Raw genomic sequence first — 26927 nt, 5'->3', positions numbered from 1 at the left:
CAGTTACTTAATAAATACTAGTTTGTTTTCATTTTCTTGTTACATTGTATTATTCACACAGGTTTATTGTGATTATTTTTTGCAATCCAATTTCTCCACAGCCGATTTATTTTTGTTGTTAAATAAAATGTTGTTCCCATGTCAGAGTATGGTCCATGTTTGAAGGATCTAACGGCTTTGCAAAATTGTCTCTTTGAGAACAACAGCAATGTCTGTTTCCCAAATTAGATTTGTTCAAAGTTGACCTGTGCGTTTTCAATTCTTAATGCCCGCTGTTCTTGGAAACTCAGAACCTACAGTAGAGGAGAGGTGTGAACTGATCCTATATATGGCACTACTGAATGTCTGGGTGCTAAATACATTTTTTGTTTTGCATGGTTTATTTATATCTAAATGATGCTTGTTAAAGATCCATTTCTCTTTTTATGAACTACTAAAAATACATCTTGTAGGCATTTCTAGAAGCACTGTTCTGTTTAAAGGAACACTCTAATATTAAAAACACGTTTTTAATGTTGGTGTTCTTTATAAATTGCTTAAAGGACCACTATAGGCACCCAGACCATTTAAGCTTAATGAAGTGGTCTGGGTGCCTGGTCCCTCTAGGTTTAACCCTTTTTGCTGTAAACATAGCAGTTTCAGAGAAACTGCTATGTTTACAAATGTGTTAATCCAGCCTCTAGTGGCTGTCTCATTTCAGCCGCTAGAGGCGCTTCCGCGCTTCACACTGTGATTTTTCACAGTGAGAAGACGCCAGCGTCCATAGGAAAGCATTGAGAATGCTTTCCTATGGACAAGCTGAATGCGCGCGCAGCTCTTGCTGCGCATGCACATTCAATCGATGACGGCGATATGCAGGCGGAGAGTTCCCTGCCCGGCGCTGGAGAAAGAGGTAAATTTAACCCCTTTCTCACCCTAAAGCCCGGCTGGAGGGGGCCCTGAGGGTGGGGGCACCCTCAGGGAACAATAGTGCCAGGAAAAAGAGTGCGTTTTCCTGCCACTATAGTGGTCCTTTAACCTCCTTTAAAAAAAAAAAAAAAAAAAAAATATATATAATTTTTTTTTTTTAACTGTCCCCCTTACCTTATAGACTTCCAGCATCTGTGCACCAAAACCACTACATTAAGATGCAGTGGTTTTGGTGCTTAGCGTATCCCTTTAACCCCTTAAGGACACATGACATGTGTGACATGTCATGATTCCCTTTTATTCCAGAAGTTTGGTCCTTAAGGGGTTAAAGGGACACTAAAGGCACCCTTTTGCTCCGGTATCTGGCGCTGGACGTCCTCACTCTCTGCATGAGGATGTCCAGTGTCAGATTTTTCCCCATAGGAAAGCATTGATTCAATGCTTATTCATGGGGAGGTCTAGCGTGTGCAGCACTTGCCACACATGAACATTAGCGCCCACTTGTTGCGGGACGTCGGAGGGGGTGGAACGTGCTGGGCTAAGGTAAGTAAATAAAGAGTTTTTAACCCTTTATTTAATGCAGGGAGAAGAGGGGGTGGAGGGACTGATTTTCATTTTAATGAAATCGAATCGTATATTTTTTTCCCCCAAAGCCGTCATTTATTATAGGGTATTTATTTTTGGTCAGATTTATGTTTGTCTATGGATTTGTATTCTAGGCCATAAACATGCTTTACATTTATGTAAAACATTTATTAACGCCAATCTCGGCAAACAACCCTGACTTCCTGTTTTATTATACATTATCGTACCTGTCATTGTGCACAAAGCAGTATTTTAAATTAGAAAGAAGAAAATTTCAGCTACACATTGTGCTCGCAGAATGTCAAATATATACATATAAACTTGTATAAAGATACACAGGGTTATTTAATAAAGAGAATTTCAAACTTAAGGCCAGGGTAGCTGAACGGAAAGCATAGCTGACTAGGATAATTTGTCCAATCTGGCTATTTTGACCTTAAATTTTTATTTCACTTTCAATCCCCATTGCATTTTCAATTTAGTGATAACGCTGACAATCTCTCCACTTACCTGTATATTAATTCTCAACAAAAAGAGCTTTGCCAATGGTGTAGTGTTTATGCTGGGCATGTCTGGGAGAGCAGGAGAGACTTCCTGCATGGTAGTTCTTCTGGTGTTTGTCACAGCAACTACAGCACATGCCCAAACGATATCAACAGCAGTAGAAGTCTCCAAAGATGGGAATACCAACCCCAAAACATTAAAGAACGTTTGCCCCCCAAAACTTAAAACCATGTTGACGTGTTGAAATCTAAGTGAGTAGCAATGGATGTGGATACTTAAATCACTGCCGTTAAACACGCATGTATTTGTTGAAAGGCTTTAACACTGATTGGAGTACGTTAGCAGGTAACCCCCCTTGGTTCAGTGATATTTTAAGAAATTAGTGCAATATAGCCACTGAAGACTTCATAGACCCTACACTGCATCCCTTTTGCAATTTCCAAGGTGTCCACCATGGTTTTATATGAGCCATCTGATTGGACAAAAATCATCAGGAGTCAAGACTTCACAGAAGGAGGGTCCATTATAGTGAGGAGTTCTGGAGATGGAATATAGGTAAGTTTAACTGTACTTGTACTGTCACTTCCTCCTACAAAATGAGTACAGGTGGTCCTCACTTAATACCTGTTTTACAACGACTTGCTCTTACAACCAGCTCTCTTGCATGGGGATTCAAGGAAATCCCCATGTTGCCAATTAGTTTTACGACTGGGTCATAAGAACGGAACCCGGTCCATAAGTAAGGGCAACCTTTATTTAATAAAGATAAAATCTTTATGACCGGGCTCGACAAATCCCAGTCGCCATGACGACTAAAAATTTCGCCCTGACGTCTGGGATGTGCCAGCTCTCTAATTAGTGTGGCATTGGCTGTCACAGGGAATATTGCAGGCGGCCGCCCGCGGGAGCATGGAGGTAGGCGTCAGCCCGCTGTAGCAGGACTCTGCAGCTGCTCTCTGCTCCCTCGCGCTGTGTAATGATGTCGGGAGCCGGAATATGACGTCATTCCGGCCCCGGCATCATTACAGAGCGTGAGGGAGCAGAGAGGAGCTACAGGCAGAGTACTGCTCCTTTGCACACAGTAAGAGAGCAGCCACACTGGACCCCAGGAAAGACCCACTCAGCTATCCAAAAGGTAGGGAGGCTGAGTGGGTTTCAATTAAAACAAAAATGTGTGTATGTGTGAGAGAGAGCCTGTCAGAGTCTGTCTGTGTGTGTGTATGTGTGAGAGAGAGCCTGTCAGTGTGTGTGTGTGTGTGTGCCTGTAAGTGTGTCTCTATGTGTTCGTGAGAATATGTCAGTGTGTGTGTGAGCCTGTCAATGTCTGTGTGTGAACGCTTATATATGTGTGTGTGTAAGTCTGTCAGTGTGTGTGTGCAAGCCTGTTGTCAGCATAAGTGTGTGTGTAAGTCTGTCAGTGTGTGCGTGCAAGCCTGTTGTCAGCATAAGTGTGTGTGAGCCTGTCAAGAGACTGTGTGTGTGTGTGTGTGTATATGAGCCTGTCATTGTGTGCGCGCACGTTTAGGCACCTGCCCCCTCTGATAGTTTTTACTCCCCTTTTTCCCCCATTTTCTCACGCCGTGCCAGTTTTCCCATGGCTGAGATTATCAATCTTTAGGATCTCCGCTAAGCCATTGCTTTCCCTTAGGATGTTGTGCATGCGCAGCAAATGTACCAATCCGTATCTCCTTATAGAGATGCATTAAATTAATGAATCTCTACGAGGAACATTCAGCACCTCCATGCAGAGCTTGGAAATACTGAACCTGGGTGCTACATGTGGTGCAGCAGTGACCCAGGTCTCTCTAGTGGCCGTCTGAGTGACTGTCACTAGAGGTGTTGCTAAGCAGCAATGTAAAATCTGCCTTTTTTCAGAAAAGGCAGTGTTTACACTAAAATGCCTGCAGGGACAGGCTATAGACACCAGAACAACTACATCAAGCTGTAGTGGTTCTGGTGACTATAGTGTCCCTTTAACCCCTTAAGGACACATGACATGTGTGACATGTCATGATTCCCTTTTATTCCAGAAGTTTAATCCTTAAGGGGTTAAGAATGGCATTTTTCTCCTAACTTGTTTAGCTGGCTCCTAGATTCCAAACAAGTTTGTCAAGCCCTGCTTTATGAAATATTTAGATTGACTGAGTTGGAATTTCACTGAAAGATGTAGTGAGTCAAAGTAGTTACTACTTTGTCTCAGTATTTTCCTCAGCCAGACACTTCTTGATACTGGGTTGAGCTACTGCCGTCAAGCTTGTCATTTGCCTCAGCAGTCTTGCGGGATACTCCATAGATCTCACTGCTGTACATTATTATTATTTTAAAGTGCCAACAAATTCCGCAGCGCTGTACACTGGACATCAGAAAAAAAGTGATAGGAAGACGATGGTGGCACCCACGAGGAACAGGTTCAGGTAAGTAAAACCTTTACCTGCCCCTTCCACCCACAGACAGTGGCATGTCTGCTTTAAAAACACACAGAAAAAACCTAAAACAAGGGGGAGTGATTGTTTCTTATTTGGAATGATTCATCAATCTGTTTCTTTATGTTTAACATGTTCTTGTTGGACCTCCTAATAAAACTCGATTTACAACAAAAAAATCAGCCCTGTAGTTAGACTTGTGAGCTTTATGTCTGTGATTGGAGGATAATTTGAAAGGTTATTAAGGGATAATAGTCAGGATTTTACTCTGAACATGTCACTCATAGGCATCAAAATGGTTTTATGAAGGAAATATGTCAAACTATCTTAAACGAACACTAGAATTCCTGACATTACAGTGCTGAAGTGGCTGTTCCCTCTCTGTGTAGTAAAAAGGTGATATTACTAACCTTTTCTCCCACGCCGCTCTGGTCTTGCAGCAGCTGGCTCTTCCTCCATGGCTGAGATCATCAATCTTGATAATATAAGCCAATCCAATGCTTTCACATTAGGAAAGAATTGGGAGGCTATTGCGCATGCGCTGCAAAATGCCATTCTTCGCCAACCAGCATCTCCTCGTAGAGAAACATTGAATGAGTGCATTTCTATGAGGAGCGTTTAGCGTCTCCATGCATAGAGTAAAGACGCTGAATGCCAGTGCTGCACACTGTGGAGCACTGGACTAGGAAGCACCTCTAGTAGCTATTTCAGTAACTGACACTAGAGGTGCTACTAGACAGCAATGCATTACGCTGTAGTGGTTCTGCTGACTATAATGTCTGACACTCCAGACTCCAAAAGCTTGCTGAAGTGCTTTATGTGTGACGAGTGTGTCCTTTAAAAAAAAAAAAAAAAAAAAAAAAAAAAAATGTTTTACTTTTTTTTTTTTTATTTGACAAAAAGTGCAGAATTCAATAGAAGGAGGACAGACTGAGGGGAGGACATAGGTGGCACGTGGTGGAGTGTGCCATTTAATGCCTGTTGCCAGCATGTTGTGTATGCAGACACCCGATGTCCAATATGCACAGATTATCATTAGCTATCTGCAACTCATGTTCTGGTCTGGCCAAAGACGCCTCAGTGACAGTGACGGCAGCAGAATCGTTAAATTCGTTTCAGAGCAAAACATTGCACACACAGCCTCCAGGCACCATATCCACTTCATCGCGATAATTAAAAAGAAAAGAACATCTGATTTATTGCTAGAGATAGATCAGCACACTGCAAATGTAAATAAGATAAACAAATACATAACGAGGGAGAAAGAAGTACGTCTTTGCAAAAACAACCCATTCTGGAGTTGCCCACACCCCATACAAATATAGGCAGTTTTTAAAGTACCCTATTGTGGCGCAATGGCAATTTCAAGTGACATAAATGCTTTTCATACTTTATGAATTTCTCCTGGTAGCGGTTTCTTTAATGCATCTGAGATGAGCGCATCAATAGGTAAACGTAGTCTGATGAGATTGCTATATTTAGGGTACTCTGTGTATCAAAGAACAAATCCAGGCAGCAACGTTCTTATTACTGTATATGAAAGAACATGATGGGACATGCATAATGTATCTGTAAAGGTTTACTGCAGCTTGACAAAGCAATTTTAAATGGCATGTACTGATTCTCTGCAGCAGTGTTGCAGTCTTAATGCAGTATCTTATAGCAGCCCCGACTCAAACTAGGTCTTGAGGGGGAAATGTAAAAATCAAGCATAAATTAGCTCTGTTAAAACAGATTATTTTATTGGGAATAATTATGAATGTTACAATTTGTTCTATTATGAAATGTAGTCTATATACTAAGGCTGTCAGGTGGTGGAGTCTGAGTCTGGGCTCTGTATTTGTTTTTATCTTGTATGAAAATGGTTTTGTATTTTGGGCTGTCACGGTGTACCTTGGCATTTGGGTAAATGTTGACAGCTCAGGGATCACATATGTAATTTGGAGACTTATTACAACCCATCTAATGTCATGAAGCCAACGTGGAGCTCCAACCGAGTTTTTATAATCCTGGAGCTTCTAGGGGTGGTCAGACATTGCTCAAGAGGAACATTTTGTGGGAGGACTCTAGGTAGTTATGGGACAATGGTTTCTTTCTCCTTTTAAGTTGCTGAAATTAGTTGATTCACAGCTGACATGTGAGAAGGATGGGTTGTCATGGTATTGGGTACCTGATAAATGCAAAAGAAAATAGAGCATCTCCCAAAACAGGTTAACTAGGGTAAAGGTATTTTTCAATAGTTTATTCAGCAATGTAAATTACAGTGAAGTGACTGTTCCCTTTCTAATGTTAGATATAACTTCATTACAAACACATGCAAAGCCTCTCACTAACTCGGGGATGGCCAAAAAAATTTGCCAGCTGCTACCTAGCTAAAATTCCCATTATGCATTTCAGGACTTTAGTTCTCCAATAGTTGGGGCTCTGTATTTTGCCCACCACTACTCTTAAATGGACCCTACAGTCAGCAGAACAACTACAGCTTGATGTAGTTGTTCTGGCATGTATATTCATTCCTTGCAGGCATTTTCAGGGCAAACAGATGGCCACTGATTGTGCTTCCTGGGTCACTGCTGCACAGTGTGCAGTCTCTGTGAGGAGGTGCTGATTGGCCAAACTGGCGTTTGACCCTGCCTCCTTGCCGATTTCCACCAATCCAATCCATTGGCTGAGATAATAAATAAAGATGAAGTCAGCAAGGAGGCAGATCGGAGGCGGGGCCAGTGCCGTCCGACACACACGGCGCTGGAAATAAGGGACGTTTTATTACCTTTTAACACTATAGGGTCAGGAATACATGTTTGTCTTCCTGATCCTACAGTGTTCCTTTAACTGTATAGTTTGAGACTGTGTATTCAAGTGGCATAATTTAATAAGGCGATTTGAAGATTGGGGGATTGTCACCAATGGGTTGGCTTGTTTATACTTCATGCTTGACACAGGGTGCAGCATTGATTGTACTGGGACTATTCAAAATGCACATTTTATGGTTAGAAAATTAATTTATTTCAGACTAATACAACCTTTTTGTACAGATTCCAGTAAAAAAATACGCAGTCCATATTATGGTTGGTGCAAGACATTACCCTGAAGGCTATTTCTAAACTGCATACTGCAAACCAGCACTGAATTGAATAAAATATATGTCCAGACATGTATGCCTGTATATAATGCTAGAAGGAGCCTGGCCTCCAATATACATGGGAGAATATATTATGTCCTTCATTTTTTCTGTTTATAGCTACCCCAGGATTTCCCAGTTTAGCATGCCTCAATCTTTTAGATCTATCTATCTATCTAGAAGTATCAAAAAATACCGGCACTCTAGGTCTTGTTCATCCGATTTTTATTTTGGTGATTCCAAAGATGACAACGTTTCAGCTCCCGGTCGGAGCTTTCATCAGGACACATGAAATAGCATACATTAAAATGACAAACATATAAAGGACATGTTAGCCAATACTCACTCACCAAATCAGCTGTATCACATCTCCCCTAATGCCTGGCGTGCTCTCAGCGCCTGTGCGCATGTCTGCCTTTCGTCAAACCACTCCCCTGTCAAAGAGTAGCTGTGGCCAATCACTAATCTGGGGCTACGTCACAGTTCCATGGCAACCGTTTGTTATTACCTCCACCTCGGCCGCAGTTGTGTAAACAGCCGCAGGTAGACTATCTCCTTTTGCAGCGATCGACCCGCCCAGTCCATGACGTGGGTTTGTTGACGTTGCTATAGCAGCATTTCCCCGCCGTGCCTCAGGGGATATGGATACAGATGTATCCCTTGCAATATAGTTACTATCTATCTATCTATCTACATGTTTCTGTTAATTTCACTATGCACTGGGAGCTGTGTGTCAAATATGAATTATTTCAGTTAAATAGTTGGAGGATAAGTCGCCACACTGGGTAAAGTGGAAACTAAAGGCACCAAAACAACTTTAGCTTAATGAAGCAGTTTTATGAGTTAAATCACTTTGTTTATGCAAGCCTAGTCACACCTTCCTGCATGTGACTTACACAACCTTCCTAAACACTTCCTGTAAAGATACATCTAATATTTAAAATTCATTTATTGCACAGTAAAACAAATTAACATCTAATTGAAACTGAAACCATTTTTTCCATGTAGACGGTGTCCGTCACAGCCAGGGGAGTTGCGGCTAGGGCTGCATGGACAAAAACAAGTGTTTTAACTAAAAGGCAGAGAATTGTTTAATGAGACTGCATGGGCATGATCTATACACCCAAACTGCTTCATTAAGCTAAAGTTGTTTTTGATGCCTATAGTATCCCTTTAATAAAAAAAAGCTAAGTGCCTAGCACCCAAAAAATGTCTGATGGTGGCCTAGGTCTCCATGACTTCATTATTTTATCAACCAAAATAGTATACTCTTTTCCACCAAGAAAAAAAAAAAGTCAATTTCAATAGAGCATTTAATACAGTAATCATGTATCAAGAATACAGAAAAACACGTTTTTATCCCCTATGCTGCTATAAATTACAAAGTTCTAAAATGACACAGTATGCTTTGACATCTTTGAGCACTGTAATAATATATCCTGACCTTAATTTTAGATGTAGTTTTTATTGAAGGTCTTTTTTTCGATTACTTGCATTTTATAAACTCACTTATTATATGCATGTTTTTAAATCTCCCAATCATTTCTCATCTTTCTTCATTATGTCCGCTGCGGAGATGCACAAATAATAAACCATTTTCAAATATATATATATATATATTTTTTTTTTTGTGTGTATTGATTTTATGTGCTCAGAAGAGCAATGGTTTTTGAAGGTCTAGTGAAAACTGGATACATAGAGCAAGCTAAATGCTGAGAGGATTCAAGGTCAGGATTGGTGGTAACGAGACACCATAATGCAATCCGGCCTGTAGATTTGGCAGGTGTCCCAGCAGACGCTAAGGAAATCCTGACAAACCCATATGGAACAGCCTACTAAATATGGTATATACAGTATTTTAGTGAGACGTACAAAACCAATTGGTGGATAATAAACAGGTCTTTGCAGAGCAGTTTTTAACATATGTTTTATTTCCTCGTTCTTTGTAGCTGTGCCAGAATTTTATATATGTAGCCCATGTTGGATTAATAATTTATGAGATTCCTATCTACTTGAAAACATGATCAATCATCTTCAGTTTTTCTCCCTTTTGCAATCGATCAAAGCTTCTTACGATCAAGATTTCATTATTTATTTTTATTAGTTTTTCCTCGAAACAGCTCCCAACTTTCCCGGGTTTGAATGTACAGTCTTGATTTGGAACCCTATTCCCACTGCCATGGGTTTTTCCTCTGGTGCCCTGCTTCTGGGCCCCAGCTGATAGAGGGGAGTCCCAGGCCTAATGCTAAAATGGTCCAACTCACTTTCTCACTTTAGAACTCACTTTCTTAGATGTTCCACCCATAGACATAGAATACATAGACGCCGCAGGTCTATGGAATTCTGTGCTGAGCTGCGAAAAATGCGGCCGCCATCTTGGACCGGTCGCCGCTCTACTGAAGCTATTGAAGAACCCTTGGAAAGCCCATCTCAGTAAAGGTAAGTTAAGAACTTGGGGCACTTATAGCCCTTAATGCCCCTACCCCAGCACAGGGGTATTAACACCATAGGGGTAGGGGTATTAAGGACTAGGGATAGGGGTATTAACACTGTGTGTGTGTAGGGGTATTAAGGATTAGGGGTAGGGGCATTAATGACATGGTGTAGGGGTACTAAGGGGTAGGGGTATTAAGGGCTATAAGTGCCCCAGGTCCTTCACTTACCTTTAGTGAGATGGGCTTTCCAAGGGATCCTCAATAGCTTCAGTAGAGCGGCGACTGGTCCAAGATGGCTGCCGCATTTCTCGCCGCTCAGCACAGAATGCGGTGTCTAGATATTCTATGTCTATGGTTCCACCACTCCCCCTCAAGCTTTAGAAGTGTCTTAAAGGACCACTCTAATTAAAAAAAAAAAAAGTTTATTTTTTATTATTATTAATTGCCACTTTTACATATGTGATACTGAGCCCTTTCTTGATAATCTCTGGTCTTATCCAAAGTTTCTCATGGCCAGTCCAGTGCTTCTTGAGTAACACAGAATTCAGTGGCTTTTTGGGTGTGCGCACCCCTTTCGAGCAGCCCCAGTGATGTAATTTGCACCATTGGCCGCCCCATCTTACCCTGCCCTCCGACGTCCTGATTCATGAAAAAAGCATGTTATGGGGAATGCAAAATTGTGCGTTCTGGAGCTGGTGACTCACTTACCCTCCCCAAAGAGTGGGGATTTTGGTAAAAATGCATCTAAAGTTTGAAATGATTTAACTCTACTTTAAGAAATCCGATCACAGCATGACGCTATGGAAAGAAAGAAACAAACTGTTCTTAAATGATAAAAAAAATGTCTCTGTGTTTTGAACAAAGTACAATTATTTAAACAAAACAATCCCCATTTATATATAAAATTCTAACCAAAGTATAATTTGGCCCCAGTTAATTCCTATAAATATCCCATTTAGACATTATATTGATAAATTATCATCCAAGCTTTATCCTAAAATAGATGTTCTGTGCAGAAATAAATCCTGTTTAAATCCCCCCAGTAACAGATACGTATTGCAGCAAATGCTTATGCCAGTAATTCACCACCGATATGTAATCTGCATCTGCAACACAAATGCATATCTGTAAACACCACATTCTAGGACTCTTTATGATGCGGCTGCACTGGGGCCAGCGGGCGTTGGGGGCCCATTGGGTAGCCCATCCAATTAGGTCAAATGTAATGTGCAGGCAAATTAACCCAATTAGCAGGCCCCATTAATGTTGGCATCAGTGCTGGGAGGAAGTGATACCTGTCCCTTCCTCCCAGTTTACAGAAAGCACAGGCTATGAGGAGGATGCGCACTGCAGACAGTGAGCATGGACGGGCTCAGACTCCCATCAGCCTCAGCCAGCCCATAAAGCCACCCTCCTGAACCCAAAAGGTATGAACCAGGGAGGTGGCTAAATATATATGAATTAAGATTTGTGTGTGTATCTGTGTGTGGGTATATGTGTGCGTCAGTGTGTATGTGTCTGTGTGCCACTGTATATATATGTGTGTGTGTGTCAGTATGAGTATATTCATGTGTGTTTGTGTGTATATGTATATGTGTGTGTGTCAGTGTTAGTATATATGTGTGTATATTTTTGTCTGTATGTGTGGCTGCATATATGTACATAGATCCTAGAATTCACATTCAAACATCAACACTACAAGCAATCAAACACCAACAATATATGAAAACACACCCCTGCAACCAAACACCAACACTACATACCAACAAACCCCTTTATTAAAACGCCCAAATAACAAAACCACACACTTCATTAAAACATGAACATTATATACAAACACACCCCTGCATTCAAACACACTACACACAACTGCATCACTGCGTTCAAGTGGCAACAGTACATACAAACACAACTGCATTCAAATGCCAACACTACACACAAATATTCCCTTATGTTTACACACATACTCCTTACAAAAACATGCTTATATTCAAGCATACAAACACTACACACAAATCAAACCCCGCAAGAAAAGGCCAAATGGTATATCCCCAGCTGGCAATGCATCATGGGAGATGTAAGACATATGTAAATCTACCTTTGCACCAGGGCTCTCTACATTCGTTCTGCCACTGTGCTTCTGTACATGTTAACTAAAGTGCGGCAAGTGTGTATCTGCTTGTCTTTGGACCGAATGCAGAGCGTTTTCGCCTCCTATTAAAGGTTAAGCTCTCATGTGGGTGTAGTCAGGAGCGTGATGATGTCAGACATCATGTCAGTGCTTTGTGGCACTTCCTCCTTACAGGTTAAACTTCTCTCCAAGCGGCTTTGGAGAGGTTAAGAGGGAGGGAATTTGGATGTGGGCGTGTTTTTGGGAGTGAGGAAGCATTTCATCCTTTGACCTGGGCAGCATATTGTGTTAGGCCAGTCCTGATGAAGACTCTGCTCAAACAAGCTTACAATCTAGAGCACGCAGGGTATAAAAATGCAATAGGAAGGGCATACTTATTCTCTTAATTCTCTATTCCGTGAATTGTTAGATGAAAATAGATTGATTATTTCTCATACCCCTGCTACTCAAAACTGTTAGCAAGGAAAGTTGTTACAAAACTTCCCTTACCAGTATTTTTTCTTTTTCTTTTTTTAAACATGATGATCATCATTGTCCAGGAGAATTCACCTATGAATTGCTGTATCCATTGGTAGGAAGTTTACAGCTGGCAGTATACCTTACCCCAGAGCTGGAGCTACATCTATATATTGGAAGTATGGATGTAATGATAGGAAGCTGGTTGAGATTTAGTGGCAATTTATCTATTATCACGGTTTTATGGAAAGGCTGGTCTAAATTCAGCAGGAATCTAGTTGGAATGTGGCGGTAAATTGAATGAAATACACTAAAAGTATAACTTGAATGTAGTGGGAGGCTGGTTGGAATTCTGTGGGAGTCTGTTAGGAATTTGATGGAAGCTGATAGGAATAAAATAGAGTATAGCTGTAATATGGTGGACGGCTGGTTGGCATTCATTAGGTGTCTAGCTGTAATGTGGTAGAAGGCTTGCTGGCATTCAGTGGGAGTCTAGCTATAATGTGGTGGAAGGCTTCCTGGCATTCAGTGGGAGTCTAGCTGTAATGTGGTGGAAGGCTTCCTTGCATTCAGTGGGAGTCTAGTGATAATGTGGTAGAAGACTTGCTTGCTGTTGTCTATATGATAGATTTGTGCCGTGTTCTGTATTGCAGCTTGTTTGTCAACATGTTACTGCTCGGTCAATACCTGTAGTTTTTTACCATACCATGCATAGTTCTAGCAAACATTACTTGCACAGACTGGAATATCAATTAAAAATCGACCTAAACAAGAGTATGATTCCACATGTTTAAACATGTCTGTCTTCTAATCTAAATATTATTTATTGATAATAGTAGCCTGATATTGATTTATGATGTATTTTACCCTCATATATGCACTTTGTTGGTATGCTGTTATTTCTGTTAGTGTGGGAGATTTTTGGCTGTATAAAATTGCATGCTTGTTGAGTCTCCTGAGATTTATTTGCAAATTGTGTGTTGATTCACGACCCATTAAATGTATAGCTTATATAGACCATTGTCAAGGCTTTAAAGCTCTGGGAAGCTTGCTAGCCAATCATATCCTTTCACTGCCCGACGCCCCTTTTTCTTAGGGTCGAAGCTTCTTTACGTATCGCATTATCTGGATTCCTGTGGGTTAGTCTGTGAAGATAGTTTTAGGAGCATGAGCATGAAAAGCGTTAGCAGTGCACTTTGGGAACAATTTCAGAGTAGCGTAATAAAGTATTTATTATAAATACCACCTACTAAATCAATCATGAGGAGGAAGAACACCATTGCATAGCCTAAGGAACCACAGCGGTCCCCTTTAAACTTCCGGCTCTGCAGTATGTTGCCAGCTGCTTAGCTGTGAGATGTAAGTGTATGGTCCTCGCTGTGTTGTGTCTTCTGCTGGCATTTTGTCAGCCACCTCTGTGCAGCGGGTAACTGGAGGGTAAGGCAGGCAGAAGCTGCTGCTTGGCACAGGCTAGACAAGCTGTAAACACACTGTAAACATCTTTGAGACTGTGCCAGGGTCTCCCTGGAAAGCTGCACTGTTCTTTTGCAGAAAGCTATGGGACACGCATTAGCCCCATTGAGAGCAATGATGTAACCATGACAGCTGAAGCTGTCAAGGAAAGACGTGATATCTGAGCCAGGGAGTCAGCGCGCTTGGGAATTATACAATGCTGCCACCATGTTAACCCTTCCTGCCAGATTATTTAAATCCTTGACCTTAGCAATGGAACCGTTACAAGGATTAAAGGGGAACCGTTACTTCTCTGGAATTTTCACCAATAAATAAAGCTTTGAAGATCACCTATAAATTATTTAACTTTTTCTTTCATGAGCTGCTCCATTTTATTTTAAATTTATAAAAGTAATACAGTAGTACCTCGGTTTACAAACGCCTTGGTTAACATAATTTTTGGTTTACAAATGAGGCATTGAAAATAATGCCTCGGTTTACAATTTTTTTTCCGCAATACAAAGCAAGTTTCCCCAGGATGTATTGCACCTGGGAGGTTTATAGCACCGCCCCCTGCATGCTGGAGTCTGTGGGCAGCACGTGGCATCGAGTGTGCAGGTGTTGGTGCGGTTTTTGCTTTGAGTTTTGGAGCTGTTCTGGCAATTTTTTGAAGAGGTTTTGGGACTTTTGGGAACTTTTTTGGTGCATTTCTCAAGCGGTGGAAAGGTAGGGAGCTGAGCTTCATCGTTTGCATGCCTTTTACTGTGTGTTCTGCATTGTGGGTTGGTTTCCATGCCAGTTCATTTTTTCTTCTTTCTGACCTTACGGATTGGATTAATTGATTTTCAATGAATTCCAAGGGAAACCACGTTTCGTTTTACACATTTTTCGCAATAAGAAAAGTCCCGGAGAACGCATTAAATTCGTAAACCGAGGTACCACTGTATAGTAAATGAGGTCATAATCCAGCTCAGACAAGAAAAGCCAGAGCAAACATTGCAAATAAAGCGAAGTAGAAACATTTTCACTTCTAGTCTTGGCATGCTTTCTCTGTAATGACTTCCAATAGCAAAGAGTTAACTATGATCGACAGCGAGCTAATATGGAAGCATCCAGTTCTTTGATAAATAGATATGGATTTCACCATTTTAATATTATTTCTCACACCTTACCGGTACATATTTGTTAATTATAGGGATAAGCAAACATACAATAACATTCCTGGGAAGTAAAAGTTCCTCTTTAAACTATTGTGGTTTTGTTTTCCACCTTTTGTATTACTAGGTAGTGTTTTTTTTAAAATGTACTTTCCGGGTATCAAACATGCAAGAAGTCAGTCAACTGGGCATTGTGCGATATATATATATATATATATATATATATATATATATATATATATATATAATATATATTTTGTGATGCTAGTTTAGTATAGTTTTTGCACCAAGATGCAATAAAGTATTCTACTTTGGCTTCATACAGTGGTTTCCCACAACTCAGATGTCTTTTGTATTCGAGTGCACTTAATGTCATTGTGTTTTCATATAGAAGAGCTGACAATCCTTTGCTTGGTGAAATGGAAGTTTCTGACTTTCATACTGAGTCCTAGTTTTCATTGAAATGATAGCAGCCATGGAACCAATGATGTTCCAGGTAAAGAAAAAAAAGTAGATTCAAACATTAAAAAACTTCTCAGGTGCTGGAAAGAAGCTCGAAAATAACATACCCGTAAATGGCTATGGATGTGGTTCTTCATAAGTGTCCTGTTTTCCACTCTCAAAACTAGCTGTGTTGTCCCAGATCTGCGGGCAAACCATTGTAGTACCAGTAAATAATAAGGCTAAAAGTATTGATACACTAACAGTAGTTAGTTTCAATGTCAAGTGAAGTGGCAGCATATTCCAATCTTTCCAAAGAGTAAAGTGACCTCAGAAATGCCTGCTTCTCTATGTCTGTATGTTGCGGAACACAGTAAGTCAGTTTGATGCTCATGTTTCTGTAATCGTTCGAAGCCAGAGTAAGGTCGTTTTCATGCCCAGACCTGGTTTTATTTGATTTCTTTAAAAAGTGCAGACAAATTATTCTTTAGAAACACATCCTGCTCCGATCCCCTTCTGTGTTTCAAATAATCCCTTCAATTAATGTTTCCTGCCAAATAAGAACATGTGTTCTGTTTCCTGGGCCTGCCTGGCATTGCAATGAAAATGTGCAGATACGGAGAACTAGCTTGATTGAGAAGTGGCTCCCCCCCCCCCCCCCCCCCCCCAGTGTGACTGTCAGAGATTTATGAGAATTGTAGTCCAATAATGGCTGGTCAGAAAGCCTGGGTACAAGAGATCCCCCATAGGGAGCTGGAATCTTCAGCCATTAATTGTATGTATTTATTTATACTTAAACAATTTCATTTGATGCACTAGCTGAGCACAACCTTTAGGCAACCATTTTAGAGAAACTCTTTGTGAATAATTATCATTTTAGTATTCTTCCTGCAATTATGTAATTCCATGTGTAACCTCTTGCACACAAATATAAATATTTTTTAGACTGCCAAAAGCTTCCTCATTTTTGGATGTGAGATAGGCATTACATTAAAGGTTACCATAACATACATAAAGTTACCCACTGGTACAGCAGGTTCGAGGGCCCTGCTATTCAGGAAGTAACACATGCCCCTCAACTGGCGTCCTATGAAGCGGGATGCCATGGACACTGCAAATTGGGGCAGACCAGTGACACAAATTGCGTCACTGACACCTCTCAAAGATGTGGACAAACCCGTAAAGGGGAGGGGACCATCTGGAGAATTGGAAAGTTAGCCTGGTACGAATGTATGCTGACAAGCAGGCCAGCCCACCCTGGGGTCCCCAAAAGCAGGACACCAGGGAAAAAATATGGGACAACAGGACAGGACCCTGAAATTGGGAATGGAAATGGGACATGGAATAGAAGAAGAAATTAAGTTTGCTTTTTTTTTTTAAAGGGACACTGCTGCCCATTAATTTATTTCTTTTTAAATCACTATTTAGACGTTATACCTCTAATGACTACATGCATGCATCTAATTATGCATGTAAAAAAAACCAAAAAACATTTTGAATATATCTATAAACAGCATGCATAAGCTGCAGTTCTCTTATCTGCAACCTTCGAAAGCCCTCCCTTTCTAAACCCACTGACATTTTCTGTGTCTGTCCAATCATAGACTTCCCAATGCAGCTCAAGGAGACGTCTTTCAAGGCAGTCTCATCATTGGTTTTCTATTAGTTTGAGACGTTTATGAAAGACAAACTTGGAGATCCAATGAGTGTTAGTCCCTTTCAGGGGAAAAGGGAAAGGCTTGCAAAGGGTGCAGCCATAAGAACTGCAGCTTTGCAGGCTCTTTTAAGATATACCCTCAATGACTACTATGCGTGTGTTCATTGGCGGCATATCAACTAAGCATTAGTACCAGTATTGAGGGTTAATTAGAAAGTTTCAGATCTGGAATGCTTTTCAGTGGATTTCATTTGGGTTTCTTCCAATATCTCACTTTTGTTATGTTCTTAGAATTCTGTGAAATACCAAAATATTATATGAGAATGCACAAGGAAATCAGGTTAATGGTACCAGTCACTTAAATATGTTTTTTTTTACGATCCGTGATCAATCATAATTATACTTAATTAACAGTAAAAACGGCAGAAGAACATTTGACACATCCAATAAAATTCAAAGCTAGCATCAGCGTGAGATAATGCGAACTAAGTCTATATACGTTATATGGAATTTTGAAGGACATTAGTCTGCTCAAATAAAGTAAGCAGAATGGTCTTTACTTAACATATAGCGTTTCTTGCTATGCATCCCGAGTGTCATGAGATCTGTGGGGTTGTCTGGTTTGGGACACTTGTCTCATCATCTCTAGTTACGTCTCCAGTGTTTCATGTCTTTCAGGATTTAGAGCGAAAGTCAACACTAACTTTCAAAATCATTGCAATGCATGTGCAATGATTGTTTTCAGAGATCTTTCTGGCCAGCTCCACTCCAAATCTGGATTGGCAAAGACTGCTGACAAATACCAGATTAAGAACAAGCATATTGGGTATCACAGCAGTGTAGTGGTGATGGTGCCAGGAGTCCCCCGTTTCCCTTTGAATGTGCCAAGGCCTTATTTATTTTCTCTGGGCCAGGGCATGACAAAATTCCCTAAAATGTAGGAGCCAAGGCCTAGTTTATGAGCAAAACTTTAAATAGACATACACCCAACGCACCAACTACCCATGGACTTTTTCTCCCATACCTTAATAACCACACTGCCAGTCATATCTAATCACTCTCATACACACATGATAGTTGCACTCTGACACGTGTAGCCTGTCACTCACTCATACATATATACATTCATACAGGCACACTTTAAAACACACGTGTGTACATATATTCATACAAACCTAGCCAGATTTACATCAACATTTGTAGATACACATTCAGATGCACACACTAACCAGTTTAATTATTGTCCCTCTGTTCCTTCCTGCTGCTCACTGCTATTGGCAGTTAGACGGGAGAAGGAATTGGAGGTCTGATGCACTGCCCATAATGGTAAGTGGGAGAGTTGGCTGTTGCAGAGACCACTTTCTCCGATCCTCCTTTGCTACTGAACACTGTATCCAGGCAGTGCATTGAGAGCATGTGACAACATAACTTGGAATCAGGATGCCCATAAAAGTGTATAATGAGCAGGGTAAGTTGTGTCTGGCAGAGCCCACCGGCTGTATTACATCAGGTAGTGGTCAGGGTGGCAAATTATTGGTACAAGGTGCCATTGTGGGCTTTTTTTAAACTTTATGCAGTTATACTAACTGGCCAAATAATAAATAAATAAATATATATATATATATATATATATATATATATATATATATATATATATATATGCAAAATCTGCAGATCTCTTGTCAAGACCCAGAAGATAGGTTGCTCCTGTAGAACCTAGAACAGGTCAGAGGTATGCACTGGAGACGTTGCAGGTATTTGTTGACTTCATAAAACATGACGTTTAGACAGCCTAATGGCCTAATGAATTCTACTAAAAGTCACACTTCCTCCTCCTCACCCTACAGCCTGATGTGAAAAAGCTCCAGATCTAAAATAATTGGTAGGTCTCAGTACCAGTTAGCATTCCCCCATCCCCAATAAAAAAAAACAGACATAATTATTATTATTATTATTATTAATATAATTATTACTATTATGTAAATAGTTGACTGCAGATTCTGCATATGAGCCGCAATGTTGACTATTTGCTCAGTGCCCAGGACAGCTTCGCTCATTCTTTCATGATATTCTTAGAACCAAAACAAATTCTTCTTTTCCCCACAGAAAGTGATTCTGATATGGGAAAAGGGCCTCTGTGTGATGATATACCAGATCCCAGCCAAGGGGGACATGGTGACCCTCATCTGTTTGTTTATGGGATACTGACCTAAAAGCCTCACATTCTACTCCTTGTCCTTCTGTTAGTGTGTTTACTTTTCCGCTGACCCAAAGAATTCTGTTCTTGAAAATGAGATAAGCATTGCGCCTTAGGAATATAAATCGAGATAGTGTGTTACTTTAATTATTAACATGCTTTGTGTAGAAGTTTAAAATTTGAGTTTGTTAGATCTCTGTTTGATTACTCATCACTTTTTCATTTGACCTTGTAATAACATCTGATTTGGCGATTTTAATTGATGCCAAGGCTGATTTCTTTTTTTTTTTTTTTTTTTTTTAAAGGCCCAGTCTGCAAATCCCTGGGATTTGGTGCTCAAGCTCCAAATTCATTATCCCGAAAGTGGCTGAAATCTCTCAGCCACTTCTGGTTCTTGCATTGCTTTCTAATATAGACTTACCAAGAGTGTGCCTGTGTAAATACATCCACTCCTGTTTTTGTAAGTTATCATTTCAGTTCATGAAGAAAACAAACTCTCCAATATGGCTTCAGTTCACATGTGAGAGCAGCTGTATTGCAACAGAATGCGGATCTCATTCAAACAAAGTGTTTTGGCTGTTCCCTTCTTGTAATTTGAAGGCAATGGAGTGACACTAGATATTCTTTGCATCTGGTATACAAAATAATAGAAAAACAAATCAAGAATTGGTTTTAGCATCACGTGTTATCGGAGGTGTTCTTGTACTTCTGGTGCCCTGAGTGTGTGTTTGGATAAAATATGAATAATTTGCAAAATAGCAACACATTTTTACTTGTAAGTATCACTATAAATAACTCTAGTTATGTATTTCTAGGAGTATAGATGTGATCACCCGACCAAAATAACAAAAACAAGTAATGGAATAAAACATTATACAACAAGAGAAAAATGGAGCAGTCACTGGGGGAACCAGTAGAATATTCTTGCTGATTGCCCCACATTTTCGTAAAGGGACAATATAGTCACCAAGACAACTTTTAGCTTAATGAAGCTGTTTTTGTATATAGATCATGCCTCTGAAGTTTCACTGCTCAATTATGTGTCATTTAGGAGTCCAATCGGTTTTGTTTCGGTTTACACAGCCCTAGCCACACCTCCCCTGGCTGTGACTGACACAGCCTGCATGAAAACAAAATGGTTTAACTTTTAATCAGATGTTACTTACTTTAATTTTTTTTATCTCCTGCTGTGTAAATCTAACTTTAATTACATACAGGAGGCACCTGTGGGGTATTGCAAGCTATTAACAGAGAAGAAGGTAAGAAATCCTAAATTAAAGCGAATTTGTGATAATTTGTGATTTTTTTTTTTTTTTTTTTTTACAGGAAGTGTTTAGGAAGGCTTGTAAGTCACATGCAAGGAGGTGTGACTAGAGTTGTATAAACAAAGTGATTCCTAAATGGCAGAGAATTGAGCAGTGAGACTGCAGGGGCATGATCTATACACGAAAACTGTTTCATTAAGCTAAAGTTATTTTGGTGACCTATAGTGTCCCTTTAATTACAACTTTATTATAGGAGTAACTAGGCTACTGTTATGTAATAGTTGAATAAATATATATATTTAAGTATAAATGGTTGCAGTATACTATCACTATAGTTTATACACATCCATCATCATATATTTGGGCATCACATTTTGGATGGTGGACCTTCTTAGGGTTTTGTCTCAGAATTACTGCCTGGGGAATTCACTTAGGAGAGCTTGGATCAAACTGCTATATTAACAAACAATCTGAACTCTGAATGCCAGTGACTGCAGGATGTTCTCATATAAGAACAGAAATAGATCTCTGTCTACGTTGTCCATACAACGGAAATTCTGTTAAATCCAGGGCACTCTAGACTGAATGTTTGAAAGCATTACAATTAAGAGAATAAACATTTTGAATTGACGACTCTTTAGGGTGTGCTTCCCATGCACTTCATACGTTATTGTCGTGGTAGATAACCGACTTGTTTTGCCGTCAAACAAATCACCCAGACATGTTTCTAAAAGAACAGATAGCTGATAGCCACATCTATCAAAGTATAAAGGAGCAAGCTTTACACATGTAGAATTGCACTTACCAAAAACAATGGTTGTGAGCTAACTTGAATGTCCCAAGACTAATCCTAGAAGGTTATTTTTTAAAATTCCTTTTTGTTTCAGAATTGTTATTAAGGCAAAGTAGGGACTGAGAAAACAAAACGGGTAACAAGGCCAGATAAGAAGTCTTAAAATAAATAATTCTACTGGTTTTTGGTCAGCCCTCACTCTGATCAGAACTTGATAATGACTCACTAGGGAGTTGAAATGTTCTTTCCTTCTTTTTTTTTTTACTCCATGTAATTCAAATTTATCTCATGGCTTGTGTGTCCGGAATGTGCTTTGGATATCACTCTAATGTCTTACGTCATTGGGACCCTGATGCACTTTGTATTCAGTCTGACTCTAGTGTGTATGTCAGAAAATCGTGTTGACTTCATCTGTCTCTGGTAACCAACGTTTCAGCTTTTGGCAACCATTTTAATATTTTTCTTGATTCTTTATTTTTAATTTTGTTATGAAATAAAGGTCAGTATTTACGTTTGTAAGAAAGAGAGAGAGAAGCAAAAAGGTTTGTAACAGTACAGTATTGTACAGGCTCTGCAGGCAGGCACGTTTATGAACTGGCTTAGGACTCTGAGAGAATCATGTCTTCACCAAAATAGCGTTAGGGGGTTCGTGTGTTGTGAGCCCCGTGTCTGGCTCATATTTATGGTAGGCTTATTTCATAAGACATGTTGGCAGGAATGGTTTGCAATCTGTTGGGTGGGTTGCCCCCTTCGAGGGTTCCTTATTGTTTCAGTCATGAGTATGTGGTCCCTAGTTGTCAGGGTCCTTCTAGAGTCGGGTTGATTCGTGAGTCTAGACCGCATTTGAGTCGCTATTGGGTTGGGGGATTTGGTTGCCAATGCCATGTCCTATCTGGGGACATGTCTGATCGTGCTGTGGTGGTAGTTCTTACTTTGGCCTTAGATCTTTAGTCCTTATAATCATTCTAATATTAACCAATATAGCCAATGTGACTTGTATAACGTGAACAAAAGAATCCAAACTGTGTGACTGTGAGAACCGCTATATTGACTACTGTTACAAGATTTAATGTACATGTTTTTATTCTTCTTGAAACTTTTCCTGCAATCTTACAAGGAAGTTAAGGGAATGAATGGTGGCGAGTTTGGGGCAGGAAAGTGGTCAGGTTTGCTGATTTTACCACACTTTATTTTACTTGACTGCCCCAAAATTTGAAACCGCATTTTAGTAGATGTCGTTTTTTACATTTATTTACTATATTTTAATTTAGGAGCCTCAATACCGTATGTTGTAACAGTTCTCTATAAAGTTCTGGTTGTAGCTTACATTGTCAGGTTACATTGTGTATGATATTAAATAGTGTATTGGCCAAACCAGTTTTCCAGCTCTGTTTAGCTATAAATTGTGCAGCCTGAAATCATGTAAGGGTCTTATATGTATGCCATGTATACACATATTTGATCACTACTTTAAAGGGTCACTCTACTTACTATACCTATGTATACTTGTTGCGTAGTTTATTATACACTGTCTGATAACTGCAGTGATTTACAGTAAGTTATGTTGCAGTTCTTGCCCCCTTTTCTATGGAGTGCTGAAGAAGAAGTTTAACTTTGTCCTTTGTGTCCAAGTTTCATGTGTCTTGTTGATTCGATGGGCACATTCTGCTCCTGTTGAGAGGCGAGTGTTCATCTAGGGAGATCACTGCACATACTCCCAGTCACACAACTGTGAATCTTTGAAAGTGGATGCAAATTGCGCTGGGCTGCATGCTTCTAGCAAATTCATAAGTATGTCCACAAAATCCATACTTGGGCATTGAAATACCTATATATGTGAGGATTGGGTATACTCTACTCTCTGATGTTTATTTCTAGAGATGCGTGGGATATGAGTCTAGTGTTATACTTCTTTCTTTATTTTAACCGTGACGTTCATAATATAATCTGTCAGTCTTGTTGGTTTGATATGCCTGATGCCCACTGCTATCTACCTCCCATGTGTGCATCACTACTGTAAAAATAAAATGTAGGTTAAAATCCACCGAAGGATTTATATTTCACTTGCTAACGCAGCCTAGATGCAAAGGATATTTTGATACGATCTGAGATGTAATTTTGGAAGTCAGATTGCTGATGTAGAATAGTCCGCTGAATGTCATTGACACGCTTCTAAACAAAGAACTGCAGAGTATTATACCGATTGCTTGCTGTTCCATGTGTAATATAAGGCATAAACCTTAAAGTAATTAAAGAAAAGGTGAGAAAATGGCGTATTTACTGAGAGGGAAAGCCCCATTGCAAAATATTCATTTTTTTAATTTAATTTTATTTTATTCTATTGCTGGCATAGCTAGAGGATGTCTTGCAAAATAATTTCATTTGCTGAATATAGTATTTCTCTTTATACATACCTCAATGGCACTATTTACCCTGTTAAATAGTTCATTATTATTTCTACTTTTCTACTTTAGTTATCCACCTTTTACAGCACGTCCTACTTTAAAGGATCACTATAGTGTCAGTAAAACAAAGCGGTTTTCCTGACACTATAGTGCCCTGAGTGTGCCCCCACCCTCAGGGTCCCCCTCCTGTGGCGCTGAAGGGGTTAAAACCCCTTTAGCAGCTTACCATAATCCAGCGCCGGGCTCCCTCGGCGCTGGTGACCTCTCCTCCCCCGCCGACGTCAGCTCCCTTGTCTTTTTCAATGCTTTCCTATGGACGCTCTGCGCGATGGAGGCGAAATGTGCCACCAGCGTCGCAGATGTGCCTCTAGTGGCTATCTGGAAGACAGCCACTGAAACTGCTATGTTTGCATCTGAAGGGTTAAAACCTGAGGGACCTGGCACCCAGACCACTTCATTGAGCTGAAGTGGTCTGGGAGACTATAGTGTCCCTTTAATTTTAAATAACAAACATTTTTGTTCATAAAGGACCACTATAGTGCCGGGAAAACAAACTCGTTTTCCCGGCACTATAGTGCCCCGAGGGTGCCCCCACCCTCAGGGTCCCACTCCCGCTGGGCTGAAGGGGGAGGAAGGGGGTTAAACACTTACCTCCTCCTTTGGACGTCATCGACTGCGCATGCGCGGCAAGAGCCGTGCGGGCATTCAACCAGTCTTCTCACTGTGGCGTCTTCTCACTGTGGCGTCTTCTCACTGTGATTTTTACAGTGAGAAGCGCGGAAGCGCCTCAAGCGGCTGTCAATGAGACAGCCACTAGAGGCTGGATTAACCCTAAAGTAAACATAGCAGTTTCTCTGAAACTGCTATGTTTACAGCAGGCAGGGTTAATCCTAGATGGACCTGGCACCCAGACCACTTCATTGAGCTGAAGTGGTCTGGGTGCCTATAGTGGTCCTTTAATGCGATTTTGAAGCCAAGTACAAAATCTTGTTTCATTCTAAAAATAATAAATTAGCAAGCAAAATAGCATGGTAATTCATTATTTATCTTTTGTAAATGCTCTTAAACAAATTAAAAATTACTTTTTATTGATTTTCTTCTTTTGCTGCTTGTAAAACATTGTGTCAAAGTGAGCTAGATAGCAAATTGTCTGCAAGTGGCAATTAAAGATTGATTTATTTTTTTAAATATAGAGGTGTATTCAGATTATTAAGAGGAATTATGTTTCCAAATTGAATTAATTTCATGCAAGGATACTGTTTTATCATTCAAATACTTCTTTTAGCCTGTCAAAGCTTTATGGGTGGTGTAGTTCTTCAACATGTAGGGATTACTGTGAGATATATGGTTACGGTGTAATGCATCTGCTGTTCGATGTGCAGACAAACTACTGCTAGTTAGTGGTTGATTTAATGCTTAATCCCATGCCATCGTATTGTTTAGTGTGAATGAATGGTTGGAGTTGTGGGGAAACTATTGTCTAAAAGCGATCTAAATCACACAGTTTTCTTGCACAGAGGCCTCTCTTTCAGTGGTTCTGGCAGTATTATTGAGTAGACCTTTCTTTACAGTCAAGGAGCATTGTAAAAATGTTTAGTAAGAGGTTGAACAACATTTCTTTAAGTGATGGACATCTTGGACATGCACCCTCATAGGGAACATGTTGTTATATCTCTCGTTAGCAAAGATCATTCCTTACTGATTTCCTGTTCCATGATCTGAACATACAGGTTGCATTATATTATTATGGTATTTCATAATATTTTCTGGTATAAATGTGATCCACTGATTTTGAATATCTCTGGGTTATATGTTTGGAATGATATCAATGTTACTTCTTTGCAAAACCACATTTGGAATGAATACGTTCTATGCATCTCAAATAGAAACAGATCAATCGATACATTTCATCTGGAGAGGGAAGATTAGTAGGCCTTAATCCTCTTCTGGATCAGCAATGACTAAATTTCACTGGCACTCCAGCTTTGACCAAATGCAATTTATTGGCTGACCATAATAGCATTTGTAGTTCACTTCAGCTAGTGCCAATGTTTAGCCATTAAGGTTATATATGGAATCGTGGAAATATTCTGCATAATTTATCTTTAGTTGCCATGGTCTCATTATAATCTTTATACCGTTGTCGTCTTCTATTCACAGCACACATCATTTGATGGATACCCAGAACCTCTTGTTCCTCCCACGAAATCGAGCAGCAGGCAGAGCCTTCCGCGATGCCGTACTTCCATTGCATCCACCACCGACGAACAGCCTCACGTTGGAAATTACCGCCTGTTAAAAACGATAGGGAAGGGGAACTTTGCCAAGGTGAAGCTGGCCAGACATGTTCTCACAGGAAGAGAGGTGGGTAATTGTTTACTCATAATTGATTTCCTAGCCTGCTCATTGGAAAATATTGGAATTATTCTACGTTGACAATTGTAAATTTTGCTCTACAATAGCTGGTTATTTCCAATTATTTTTGCCTAATAGCTTAAACTCCCTTTTTACGTTTTCCATTGTTTTTGGTTTAGTGATAAAACCTGCATGTGCTGAGTTTTTGTTAGATTTTACACTGGTCATAAAGAGTATGAAACGGGGTCATTTTCTTAAAGGTGCACTCCACTGCCCATACAAAAAGCAAAATTAAAAATCATTGTCATTGTCAAAATCATTTTTTGCAATTTTTTTTTCTTCTTGTGATGACAGTCCAGTGATTGGAACCAGCTGTATTGTTCTGGGTCTGATTCCTTAACCTCCTTCCTTTGGTGAGCAGTGATGGGACTATATCACAGCTGCCTGTCACTTGATGTGAAACAGGTCTGTCAGTGGATGATATGGGGACATGTTTTTCTATTGTTCCCACTGTCATTGAAAACTGCAACACTTCTCAGTGGGAAGGTACTGTACTCAGAATGGAGTTAAGTCTTAAGGTTTTCCTGCTCAAATACCATCAATTGGTGGAACAAAGAACAAGGAAATTAAATAAGGGATAT

General features: G+C 40.0%; 1 protein-coding gene across 2 annotated transcripts in view; it reads left to right on the top strand.

Annotated features, from left to right (window-relative positions):
• MARK1 (microtubule affinity regulating kinase 1) overlaps window positions 1–26927 on the top strand; it is a 140726-nt gene that overhangs the window by 27107 nt on the left and 86692 nt on the right. For both annotated transcript variants that reach the window (XM_063443810.1, XM_063443811.1), the window contains exon 2: window positions 26092–26295. In XM_063443810.1, the coding sequence (XP_063299880.1) occupies window positions 26092–26295 (204 nt within the window). The remainder of the gene's footprint in view (window positions 1–26091; window positions 26296–26927) is intronic.

The sequence above is a fragment of the Pelobates fuscus genome, chromosome 2 (genome assembly GCF_036172605.1).
Source record: "Pelobates fuscus isolate aPelFus1 chromosome 2, aPelFus1.pri, whole genome shotgun sequence".
In the NCBI taxonomy this organism is placed as follows: domain Eukaryota; kingdom Metazoa; phylum Chordata; class Amphibia; order Anura; family Pelobatidae; genus Pelobates; species Pelobates fuscus.
The sequence above is the reverse complement of the archived record's forward strand: the minus strand, read 5'-3'. Positions and strand labels throughout refer to the sequence as shown.